General features: G+C 33.5%; 1 protein-coding gene and 1 long non-coding RNA gene across 5 annotated transcripts; one reads left to right on the top strand and one right to left on the bottom strand.

Moving 5' to 3' along the window:
• Positions 1-2,366: 2,366 nt before the first annotated feature.
• LOC129298296 (uncharacterized) lies at positions 2,367-3,099 on the top strand. The gene has a single exon (XM_054936696.1). It carries the CDS (start codon positions 2,494-2,496, stop codon positions 2,869-2,871), a length of 378 nt encoding a protein of 125 aa, XP_054792671.1. The 5' UTR covers positions 2,367-2,493; the 3' UTR covers positions 2,872-3,099.
• Positions 3,100-4,435: 1,336 nt separating this feature from the next.
• On the bottom strand, positions 4,436-9,894 carry LOC129298297 (uncharacterized). Of its 4 annotated transcripts, XR_008590329.1 has the most exons (8): positions 9,548-9,894; positions 8,562-8,979; positions 7,943-8,015; positions 6,876-6,992; positions 6,126-6,424; positions 4,849-6,024; positions 4,711-4,742; positions 4,436-4,599 (listed from the first exon to the last, which is right to left on the bottom strand). It is a non-coding gene; the product is annotated as an uncharacterized LOC129298297 (long non-coding RNA). The 4 variants fall into 4 exon arrangements; XR_008590327.1 differs by having other exon boundaries at positions 4,711-6,024; XR_008590328.1 differs by lacking the exon at positions 4,711-4,742.
• Between the last annotated feature and the right edge of the window lie 1,527 nt (positions 9,895-11,421).

The raw sequence follows: 11,421 nt of genomic DNA, 5'->3' as shown, positions 1-11,421 counted from the left end.
GCAAAGAAGGAGCAAAGGTGACCACCAATTTCACCTACTCACAAACAACATAAATGCATTCAACTCTTTTGCTCCTGACTATGCTTAGTCTCCTTTGGGGAAAAAAAAGTAGTAGTTAATATTTAAAAGAAGCGGACCCTATAATGGAGCTGAGCTTCTTATCTTTTAGAAAATTTCCACATAAAATCAAGTCAATAGAACACCCAAATGAAATATATTTTTAAATAAAACAAAATATCTAAAACAGCAATAAATATGAAAGGAGTATTAGCTTATAATTTAATCGGTAATAACAAATTTAACCTCTCAAACAGAAATTTTTTTTTAATCATTAGAAGAATCTTCAATATGTCTTTTTTACTATTGAAGTGAAAATCTAAAATTCAATTCAAACTAGAAAAAAAAAAGAAAAGAAACTCAACACCCTAACCCATTTGATACGTTAAATAAACGGCGAATATCTAATAGTATGTTCACAATATATATTACTTTTGCATATAATGGAATGGAACTCATGAATTTTCGAGTGCACCACCAGGTAGCTTCCACAAGAAGAAAAGGGAAACATGACTTCAAAATTCCCCAATTCTCACGTCAACTCCATATTCAAACTGATTCCCTCTTCCTCTCTCTCACTCCTTTCACACCACAACCCACAACATAACTGTGCCATGTTATCTAGAACAAAAAAATAAACACTTGGTGGGTGAAACATTTCAGGTTTTTATTATTACGAATAGAACACACATATATATGTAATTGAAGACTATCAGCATATAGAATATTTTTCTTCTTCTCATATTTAAAGCTTATGGAGTGAGAGTGAGAAGGAGAGTGGAAGCAAAAAAGCAAGGGGTAGGACCAACAAATAGGACCTTAAAAGCAACGCTGATGAGAAGAGGATACTCTGTGTCTGTCTGTGTTACCCATACCATCAATCTCCTTTTGCGTTAACCTTTGACAGTTTCACTCTCTGTCTCCCTCTCCATTCTACATGGCTCCACCATTTCTTTCTTTTGACCAAACCCCTTCTTCTCTCTCCCTCTCTCTCCTCTCTTTTCCATCTTTCTCAGATTCTCTCTCACTCTTCCTCCTGTTCATGAATCACACTTGTTCCAAACTGCTTAGCTTAATTAATTATGGTAGGCCTCCCCATTAAATCATCACTGTTAAACGCTCATCCCAACCATATATATATATAGATATATAAACATATCAATCACCAAACCATTAAAAATACTGGTTCAAGGATTCATAATTAATATTATGATCGAATTGTGGTCAGACAAATTATAAACAAAATATATATTTCAATAAACTGATCAAGGCATCAGTTCAATGATTTTTTGTTTCATATGCTCCTCATACTTTTGGATATTTCAAATCACTCATCTTTGCAAGGCAGTTGCATCATGTCTGATCATATCATCTTTTCTCAAGGTCAAGTTGAACTTTTGCAATTTGAAATGTTTGTTGCGTATTGAAACAGCGCTCCCTTTAGTCGTTGGCATCATTCATATTCTAGATTATAATTAAAGCATTTCTTGTTTCAATTAACAGTTGAAAATTAAGTTAAATAATTCTTGACATAATATTAGAATCAGGGCCTGCAATTTAGGTAATGAAGAATTGACCCTTCTTGCTATCTCATATCATCTACAAGATGACGGGGTACCATATAGTTGATACTTCAAGCCTAATGAACTTTCAAGTTTCGAATATGAAAGCACACTAAAATCAGGTCTTAATTTTTGTTTCTTTTGCTTTGATATTCCAAATCGTTTGTAGAAATTAATTTGATTGATTGCTTGCAGGCAATTTTTTTGGACGCATACCTTTTAAAGATAATTTAATTATGGTTGCATGTCTAGGGCTTGGATTTGAGATCTTTGATTAAGCTGGATTACTTTTCTAGCCAATCCAAACACTCATGATTTTGAGTCTACATTTTTAACATATACATATTTGAATTTTCTTGAAAATTGTTACTCCCTCTAATTTATTTTATTAGTCACTTTTTAGGGGAGTGAAGTGATTTACTTTATGAATCATTATATTGATAATAATGTTTTATTTCATAATGAAATGTCTACACTATCTTTAAAAAATAAGAGAGGAAGAAATAAAAAAATATTATATAATTTGTTTATTTTTTGAGGATTATATTTATAATTTTATTAAATTTTATTTTTTATATTTTTATTATATTAGTATTAATAAGGTTAATATAAATAATTTATAAACAAGACAAGAGTAAATAATTCACTTTTTTTTTCCCATCTCCACTGTAAGTTGCTTCCTTACCTATAATTTCTTTGTCTATATATATACACCCTGCCAGGCCATTCAACTGCCCCCTCTTTACCCACTAGCAACTACTCTCTCTCTTTCTCTGCTTCTCCTCTGTTTCTCTCTGTTTATTTTCAATAACCACGAAACGAGGCTCAAATACTGGTTTTTCTGCAATTGATCCTCCCATTTTCCCACTCGCAGATGTCAACAAAAAGCAATAGGGCGTGTTTCAGTCCTGATGTAAATGAGAAACCAACCTTCTTCCTCAAGCATGGTGAGCGAAGTGGAAGAGTATTAGGAAACAGAAAGAGGATAATCGGAAGTTGGACTTTCCGATTGCCAAAAGACCCGAGATTCTCACCGGTGAAATTTCTATTGCGGCTCGGAGCAAAGGTGGCGAGAGCTACTGTAAGGGTTGTTTCCATGAGAAGAAGATCGTCCAGGAAGGTTTCTTCTTCATCAACTTTGGTCAGGTCACGTTCTTTATCAGATCCTACCGATTCACACAGAGCTGAGGCTGTAGAAGATTGCATTGAGTTCTTACACTCTTCTTCCTCCAGGGAGAGACCCTCCAGATGAGTTCTCTGCAAATTGGTGTTAGAGACAATTTTTTGTAAGATTCCAAGGCATGTATAATAGAGAAAAGGGTATGCTTTGTTGATTTGGATTAACATGCTCAGTAAAGATAGGAAAAATGAAAGTTTTGTATCAGTAAAGATTTTTGGGTTCAGTTGGTGATCTTTTGTTGCCTTCGGATTCAGAACAGTCCATCTCGCGCCTTACAAACCTTTTCTTTTCCTTCTTTTACGCATAAAAGTGTGGAGTTTGATGCTGCAAACGTTTGAATGTCAAATTAAATTGCCAGCTTCTTGGTAGTTGGTATAATCACTCGGTTTATTTTCATATTCCTGACTTCTATTTTATTATTTTATCAGAGCTTAAAACATCATATCTTTGGACTAAAGAGGAGGGGATTAGAATTTAACCTACTGAAACTGGAACTCACAAGGGCTCAAATTCAAGCTGAACAATGACATTGAAGAGGCAACATGTTCACGTGCATTGGATAGGAATTATTATTTTTATAAATATCGATGATTAATGACAACAGTTAGATAGTTTGGCTCATTTATAATGATTAAAGTGTTAGAATCATTAGTTGGCAGTAAAACGTGCTCTGTTTTTAAGAAACCTTTCCGTAACACCAACATTTCTTTACAGCTTTAACATTATTAAAAATATATGGAACTTTCCCAATTCCCTCTTCTTTGTAATTAATAACTATAATAAGTTATTGTTTAGAAATTTAAATGATAATATATAAATGAGAATAAAATTGAAAAAAATATTAATTACTTTAACTTTACCTTGTATTAAGAAATTTAAAAAAGGCCTCTAAATTTGTCTCATAATAAGAACCGAGTCAGTATTTCAGAGGACTGGCTAGCTGTGGTAGCTGCCACGTTCGTAACTAGAAGCACCCTGAATTCAGCAGGCTCAAATGCGCTGCCGGTTGTTGTATGTACGTGGGAGACACTCGTGTACAACACATCTATGACCATGCAATGATCAAGATTAAATTTGCACCACCTCACATGTGTAGGCGAAATCTGAGCCATTGCATGTACTTGCATCGTAGCATACCTAAATTTCACTCCCTTTAATTCACTTTATTAGTCACCCTTTAAAAAGCTAAAATGTTTTACTTTACGAGTCATTAAATTGATAATAATATTTTATTTTAAATAAAATACATAAATTATCCTTAAAAAGTGAGAAAAAAATATTATATAATTTATTTATTTTTTAAAAGTTATGTTTATAATTTTATTAAATTTTATTTTTTATATTTTTATTATATTGATATCGATGAAATTAATAAAAATTACTTACAAAATAAGACCGGACGGAGTATTCACATCTCAAGCCTAGAGGTAGGATAGGAGCATTTCCGGGAATCCAGGCCTCGTGTCAGACTTAGGTACTCCAGCTCATACATCTTCCTAATTATCTTCACATACTCACCATAGCTTTTCATCCAACATTGAGTGAATAAGCCACCGCCACCCATACAGTAAAAATCAACCAATATCACCCTTGATATATTCTCTGTATTAGAATGTATTGAAAAATCCCACATTGATTAACTGAAGAATGAATTAAAGCTGCATAACCTTAAAGTAAGTCCCATCAAATTAGTTTAAGCTATTTTGATAAAAAGACAAACCTAATATATACTTCATTCAACGAAGTTCAATACTATTTGGTACGGTTTTGAAGCCTCTGAAACTCCAATGAAGTACCAACCTAGGCAAAAAGAAGAAAATTTAACCTCAAAGTAAATCCCATCAAATTGGCTTAAGCTATTTAATATATACTTAATCCAACAAAGTTTAATGTTGTGCAGCAATCTTTGACCAGAGAAATTTGTCCTAGATGATCCAGCAACCCTGCGATGCAAGTCATGTTCCTCCAGGTTTGGATCGATATCACTGGTGTTTGTTGCCATATGAAAAAGCATAGGAAATAAAGGAGGCAACAGTATCTGCGGGATACCTTGTCTTTTTGTTCAGCTTATGTCGAAAGAACCTCGTTCAGGAAACAGTATCGCCATCGGCATCATCCAGTGGAACAGTTGTAAGCTTGGACGGTTATCTGTAAAGAATTTTAGAATTTCAAAATCTCTGTAACAAAAAGGAAGATGCCAACCAGGCAGGCAATGATAGTTCAGGCAGAAAAAGAAAGAGCTACAGTTCACACGTACGGTAATAATGGTCAATCCAATAGCCATATTTTACTAGAGAAAAATACCAAAAAGAAAGAAAGAAAGAAAGAAAGAAAGTGCCTATCATGATCAAGAATCCAAGGTGAGATTTCAAATTCTTGGATTCCATGACTAGTTTTTTCTCCCGTTCCCTCGGCCCGTAGTGGATATCATGCCCACCGGCCACCAAGGAACTGTAAAGCAAGAAATGGGATACAGATCCTATTGGAGCATCCTAATCAACCCCCGCTAAAATCTGCAAGCACTATAAAATCATCATAGCCTAATGAAAAAACTGAGATTAGAGCAATGAAAACAAGAAAGGATGATAAATGAGCAAAAGCGTTTTACTTGGAACGTGATGCTTGTGCTCATTGAATTGCATTCAAGAAGGGCTGAAGAATCTAACTTTGAAGCAATAAAACAATTTGTATTTGAGGAAAATTAATCTATAATTAAAATTTGTTCCTGTCAATTTCCGTAGGTTTGATATAGGAAACTGAGTTGCCTTATTACCTTCATTATCTATCCTAGAGGGACTTCCATCCTTCTCAGGCAAGCAATGCTGATCTTTTGAATCCTTCAGGAATGGAATAAAATTTCACAGGCTGCAAATGCCCCTGAAGGGTTAACCTCAAAACACTTGCAGCGTTTGATATATAGAAATGCTGGTTTTTCAAACACCTGAAATCTATTTTTCAGTTGTTTGAGTGGAACAAATGTGAACAAACATTGACTTTATGTGTTATACATCTCGTACGTAGTAGAAGAATATTAACTGTTGCGTACATCTCATTATTGTAATGTTATACATAGGTATCCAATTCCTTGGGACATCAAGATGCCAATGTACCAAACAGCACCTTGAGAAAATTAGCACAAATAAGATCAACCACCTCTCTTCCTGTGTAAAAATTACCTTAACTTGGTAACGTCAAAATTATACAGGTTCCAAATTCAAAGTTCATCTGCATTTGTCACAGAACAGATATGCTTTAGTGATGACTCCCAATTCCTAATGGAAGACAACTTAGGAGGAAGAAAACTGTAAAGAACATGATAAGCATACCTCTCAAAAGTTAGAGTAGTAGGAAAAGGGGAAACCAAAATCCTCACCCGTGCTTAAATTGCGGCTGCTTTTTGGTTTTGATAAAGTTGCCACAGGGAAGAATAATTTCAGCTGCAAATGCAAAGGTGACGCAGGCAGCAAGAGCATGTTATAGTGATCTAGGCATATAGATTGAAAATAAAAAATTGTGGTGAAAATTAAATGATATCATGAAGAAGTTCTGAGTACTTTCAAAGACAGTTAATACGCCTGTATCACTTTTCAAAGACAGTTGATGAGTATGCAGCAAGGACATAGAACTGCACAACAATTTCAAAAGGACAACTGAAACTTCAGATACTCTCATGAGTGGGTTTGCTAACCATACAAAAGGCATGCTATCATGAATCAAATCAATTTAGAAAGCAACTTGGTGCTTTTCTTTTTCTTACAAAGTACCACTATATTACTTTGTATATCTAGTTGGCTCATGATTCCCTTTACAAGACTTGTTGAAATGATATTAGAGGATTTTGTCATTCTTTTTTAGCAGATATTACTACATCTATGAATTGTGGAGATGCAGCTTTCCATGTCACCAGTCATATGGTATTAACCTTTAGGTTTGTAACTTTCATTTTAAGTGTTAATCAAAAGTCTGAAAAAACAATTTATTGTTCCTTCTTTATGTACGCTGCAAAAAATAACTGGAAAGGAAGGATGAAGGAGATTTAGAAAAATCCTTTTGCATTTGTCAAACTAAGTTCCCACCATATAAATTTCCCACAGAGCAAATCTGACATTATAGAAGGCTTGTGCGTTGTCTTCTAAATATTTGTGAAAGAAACTTCCCTCCTTCCTTAGAAACATGGGCGACATCAATTAAACCTGCAAGGATTAACCAAGTTGGAAGCAATCTAGCATAAGATTTAGTAATACTGCCAAACTTAATTGTGAACTGGTGTGCGATACAAAGAATGAAAAAAGGGAGAATAACATTTGGGTCCTTGTAAGCTAGTTAGTGACACTTTGGTCCCTTGAACGCATGACCCTTTTGAGATTGACAACTATGACAGACTATATTAACAACATCATTTTTTTTTTTTTAGTAGGGACAAAGTTTGGATCCAAATGTCATTCTTTCATGAATAATTAATTCAAAGGGGTCCATATCATCCTTATTAGTTGTGAAAATAAGCCAATTGAAAATGTAGAGTGAATATCAATACGCACATGTTTTACTAGTGAATAAACAGCAATGTTATTAGAGACTGATCAAATTACCAGGACCAAAACCTTACTGCTTCTTAGGATCTCAAACACGTAAAGCATGCTAAGAGGGAGCAGTAAATTTGAGGTTGAAATTCAAACGATGGAGGAGCATCGAATGTGTAATTGTTAAATGACTCGAACAATGAAATTCTTAAACACAGATATGTATGTTTCAGTAGTGAACCCTAATCCAAATTTCCAATAGCTTCTCTCCAAAATGTTAACTTATCCACCCAACCCAATAGCAAAAGAAAAATAAAAAGAACCAACAACATCAGCTCAGAGATCTTCACTCAAATTTAAAGGGAAAGGTTTTGATCACCCACATACATTATATTCAATATAAAATCTATGAGAAGTCTTACTATTCATAACTAACGTGGTTTACCCAAGACTCTATGTAAAGAACAAAGCCTACAATCTAGTTTCTGAAGCAGATCAAGATTCATGACACGTGCACTGTTCTCAACTTTTACTTTCACTTAATTGAGTTATTATGAAATAATTTAGGTAATATTAAAAAATATACACGCCAGCATTATGGGCATAGTTATGTCTTCCAGAACCTGGATAACATCTCCGGTTGGAGCCATGGACTGCAAATCAATAGCTGCAATAACTTCATGATCTTTAAGACACCTGAGTTGCAAGAAATAGACATGTTTCAATGAAACACGTAATGATGAAATGTGAAATGGTTCGAGCATGTAAAGGAGAGTGCAGGACAATTAACTCAAAACCTGTCAGATTCAGTTCTTTTTACAGTTTCAATGCCACCAGTTTCATATAATTACTTATTTATGTAACTTAAATCAAATTCTTGCTAAGATTAAAGGACACTATTATTCAACTTACCCTAAAGAGTGTAACAATCTCTCTCTCTCTCTCTCTCTCATTGAGTACATAATGGACAGCACATATTATATTTTAGATCCATATAAAGCACATTCATGTAATGTTGACATCCACATTGAAATCATTTTTTAGTTAAAGGATAACAAATAAGATTTTCAAAGAAAGAATCATAGTGAAGATGCCATAGATCACTCAATTTCCAACATGCACAAAGATGACCCCATTATGTAACTTACTATTGAGAAAGCAAAACATATTTTGTTAGACATGCATTTATTCAGCTTACATAAAATGGTTGAACTTATTTTAAAAGAAAAAAACTATTATCACCTCCAATAATGGATCATTTGCTTCCTTTGCAAGATCAGCAAGATCAGAAGTTCAAAGGTCAACTGATATTTGTAAATTAAATGTGACTCATCCCCTGATACAAATGATCTTCCAAAAAAGTCAGGAAAGCACCATGGCAGAAGGAGAAAATCAAACTCAAGTGCCAAATGAGGATTTAATTTCCTCTCTGCATCATTTCAATCCGTTTTCCTTTCAGATCCAGCCCAATTCAGATCTGTTTCCTTGCCAATTAAATTTTAGATTTCCCTAATCTCACAACCGTAAATGAACATTCCACATATTTTCCCTAATTTCCATCAAATACCAGCATTATTGATCACAGGTACAGTTTGCTTTCTTGGAGTAGCACCTTTACTCAATTGTCAAGTGCTGGACTACAAAAATTTGCGCTAACCCCCTTCAAGAATAAGAAATAGGGAAAGCTTGTTCATCAGTTCTACAAACCTTTCATACTGTCTAAATCTTGCATACACTGATAGAAGGAACCGGAGAAATAAATTGGCAAGACATGATAGAAGGCATCGTTGCAGCGATACTAATATAGATTATCATCTTCAAAGGGCATTTTGCCATTGCAGATGAACAAGAACAAGTCATAAAACAAAATAAGACCACATCTCTTGAAATGAAGGCCTTGGAATCAATAAAAATTGCCAATGTAAATTCAATCACCAGAGCCGGAACCCAGCTACTAGAGGCAGCGCGTAAAATGTACCGCAGAAGGCATCCTTTATTTTCAAGAAACTAATAAAGTCAAAGGTTTCCAGTACGGAGTGTAAAGCAAAACAAACGCGTTGGTAAGTATTTGCTAGTGAGTGATTAATTTAAATTACATCCAATGGTTTCATATATCAAGGTTCAATCAGATTCCTATTCTAAAATACAGGTCAGAGGGAAAAATCATTTATGCATCAAATGAAAAAATAAAAATAGTCAGCAACCTTCAAATACGTTGAATTACTCACAATCTATTTGAATGAGCTTTAGGACACCTCGAAACTTCTTCCCTTTCCCAGTAAATGCCCAGCAAGAGAACCCAGAAAGAGTAAGAAAGCGTATTCTGGTTTATCCCACACATACCTTCCTATCCCTTGAAGCTCTGTTCATGGTTTATCCCACATAGATAGCAATTTCAAGAACAAAATCACTGACACGAAGAACGGATTCCAAATTAGACGAGGTTTGCCAAGTCGGAAACTTGTAATCGTTACATTGCAAGTACTCCGTTCATTTTTCCCTCAGGAGTCAACAATCCACAAGTAATGTGAATGAAATGCGTTTTATGGTTCTTCAAACCATTACATGCAGAGTTTGAAACAGAGATTTCCCAGAAAAAAATATAAATAAATGCAATCTCCAGTCTGGCTATAGCATATCATGACGTTTCAACTTTCACGTTTATCGTTTACTTACTGTGGCTAAAAAGTTGTTTATTACTTTCCAAATTTTATTTTTCAAATAAAATATTATATATATATATATATATATATATATATAGCTGTACAAGTAAAAAAATCTTTTTTTACTTTTCCACATAACATTCTGTCTTTTCCTCAGACACAGACCAGCAGGTTTCCTGGGAAATGATTTATTAATTTTTAGGAGCCATTGCAGGGTGGCCTGTGCTATGGGACAAAATTGAGCAAATGACCTTATTTTTATAATTTATTATATTTTATATTATAATTAATTTATTATATTTGTCATATATTCATGATAAATTTTTTATATATCAATAATAAATTCTTTATATATTAATGTGAATTGATCACATTTTTAATTTTTAAAAATTTAATCTATATTTTTTAAATATAAGATTTTTTTTGGGTCAATTAGCCCATTTATCCTAATTTTTGCCCCTTTCTCCCCAGTTTCCCAACAGATATTCTTACATCAACCGTCTTTTAAAACTTCAAAAGAGTGATTGGTTAATTTCTTTAAACTTTATGGCTTGAAAAGCTAACAACTACAAGTATCCATATTTTCTTATTATTTCTGGTGAAAAGATTTTCTTATAATTTATATAGAGTTTTCCTTTTTAATCTTTGATCAATTGCTACATTTTATAGAAAAGGTCCTATTTTGCATTTGTTTATTTTATCTACATGAAACATTTTTGTTTTTTATCCATAATCTGATCTATCTGCTGATGCCATTTGGACAAACGATTTTGCTACAAGCAATTCCACAAGATAGCAACGAAGAGCCGTGGAACATAAAGCACTCGACAGGGAAGCGTGTTGTGGGTTGATTTATGCATTCATAAATATAGTTTCGAAAACTTGAAACGTTAAAAGGATTTTGAAAATAGCATCACACATACACATATCTAATTTACGAAATCTTACAAAATGTGTTTTATAATTGACTTTGAATTAAATAACTAATTATACATTAGAATGCATTACCGTATAATTTTGCATGATTAATGAACGGGTGGGAGTTTACTCTAAAGGTAATAATTTTATATGGTACTATTGACATCATGTGTGGCTTTGGTGTTCGATTATTATACTAGCAACTTTATTATCACCTACAAATGTGTGAGCCATAGCATTACGACATCCTAAATATTTAAAAAGGAGGAATTTATAGTTTGAAAATGGTAATAACACTTTCAACCAAATTGCTTTTTATATTAGGTAAGTTAGGACTAGTCTAGTCATATAGATTTGGTCCAATATGTTGTTAGTCTACAAATTCAGTTAGAGGTAGTTGATTATGTTTGAATGAATAGTAATTATGTGTGTTATATTTTATTGACAATTCTTGTTTATTGTGAACATATGATTTATAGTTGTCCCACTTGCATGCTTTATTTATAGTTTGATTTGTGGAC

Source organism: Prosopis cineraria, unplaced genomic scaffold (assembly GCF_029017545.1).
Source record: "Prosopis cineraria cultivar Desert tree isolate PC_DT_omini unplaced genomic scaffold, ASM2901754v1 PC766, whole genome shotgun sequence".
NCBI classification, from domain to species: Eukaryota; Viridiplantae; Streptophyta; class Magnoliopsida; order Fabales; family Fabaceae; genus Prosopis; species Prosopis cineraria.
The sequence above is the reverse complement of the archived record's forward strand: the minus strand, read 5'-3'. Positions and strand labels throughout refer to the sequence as shown.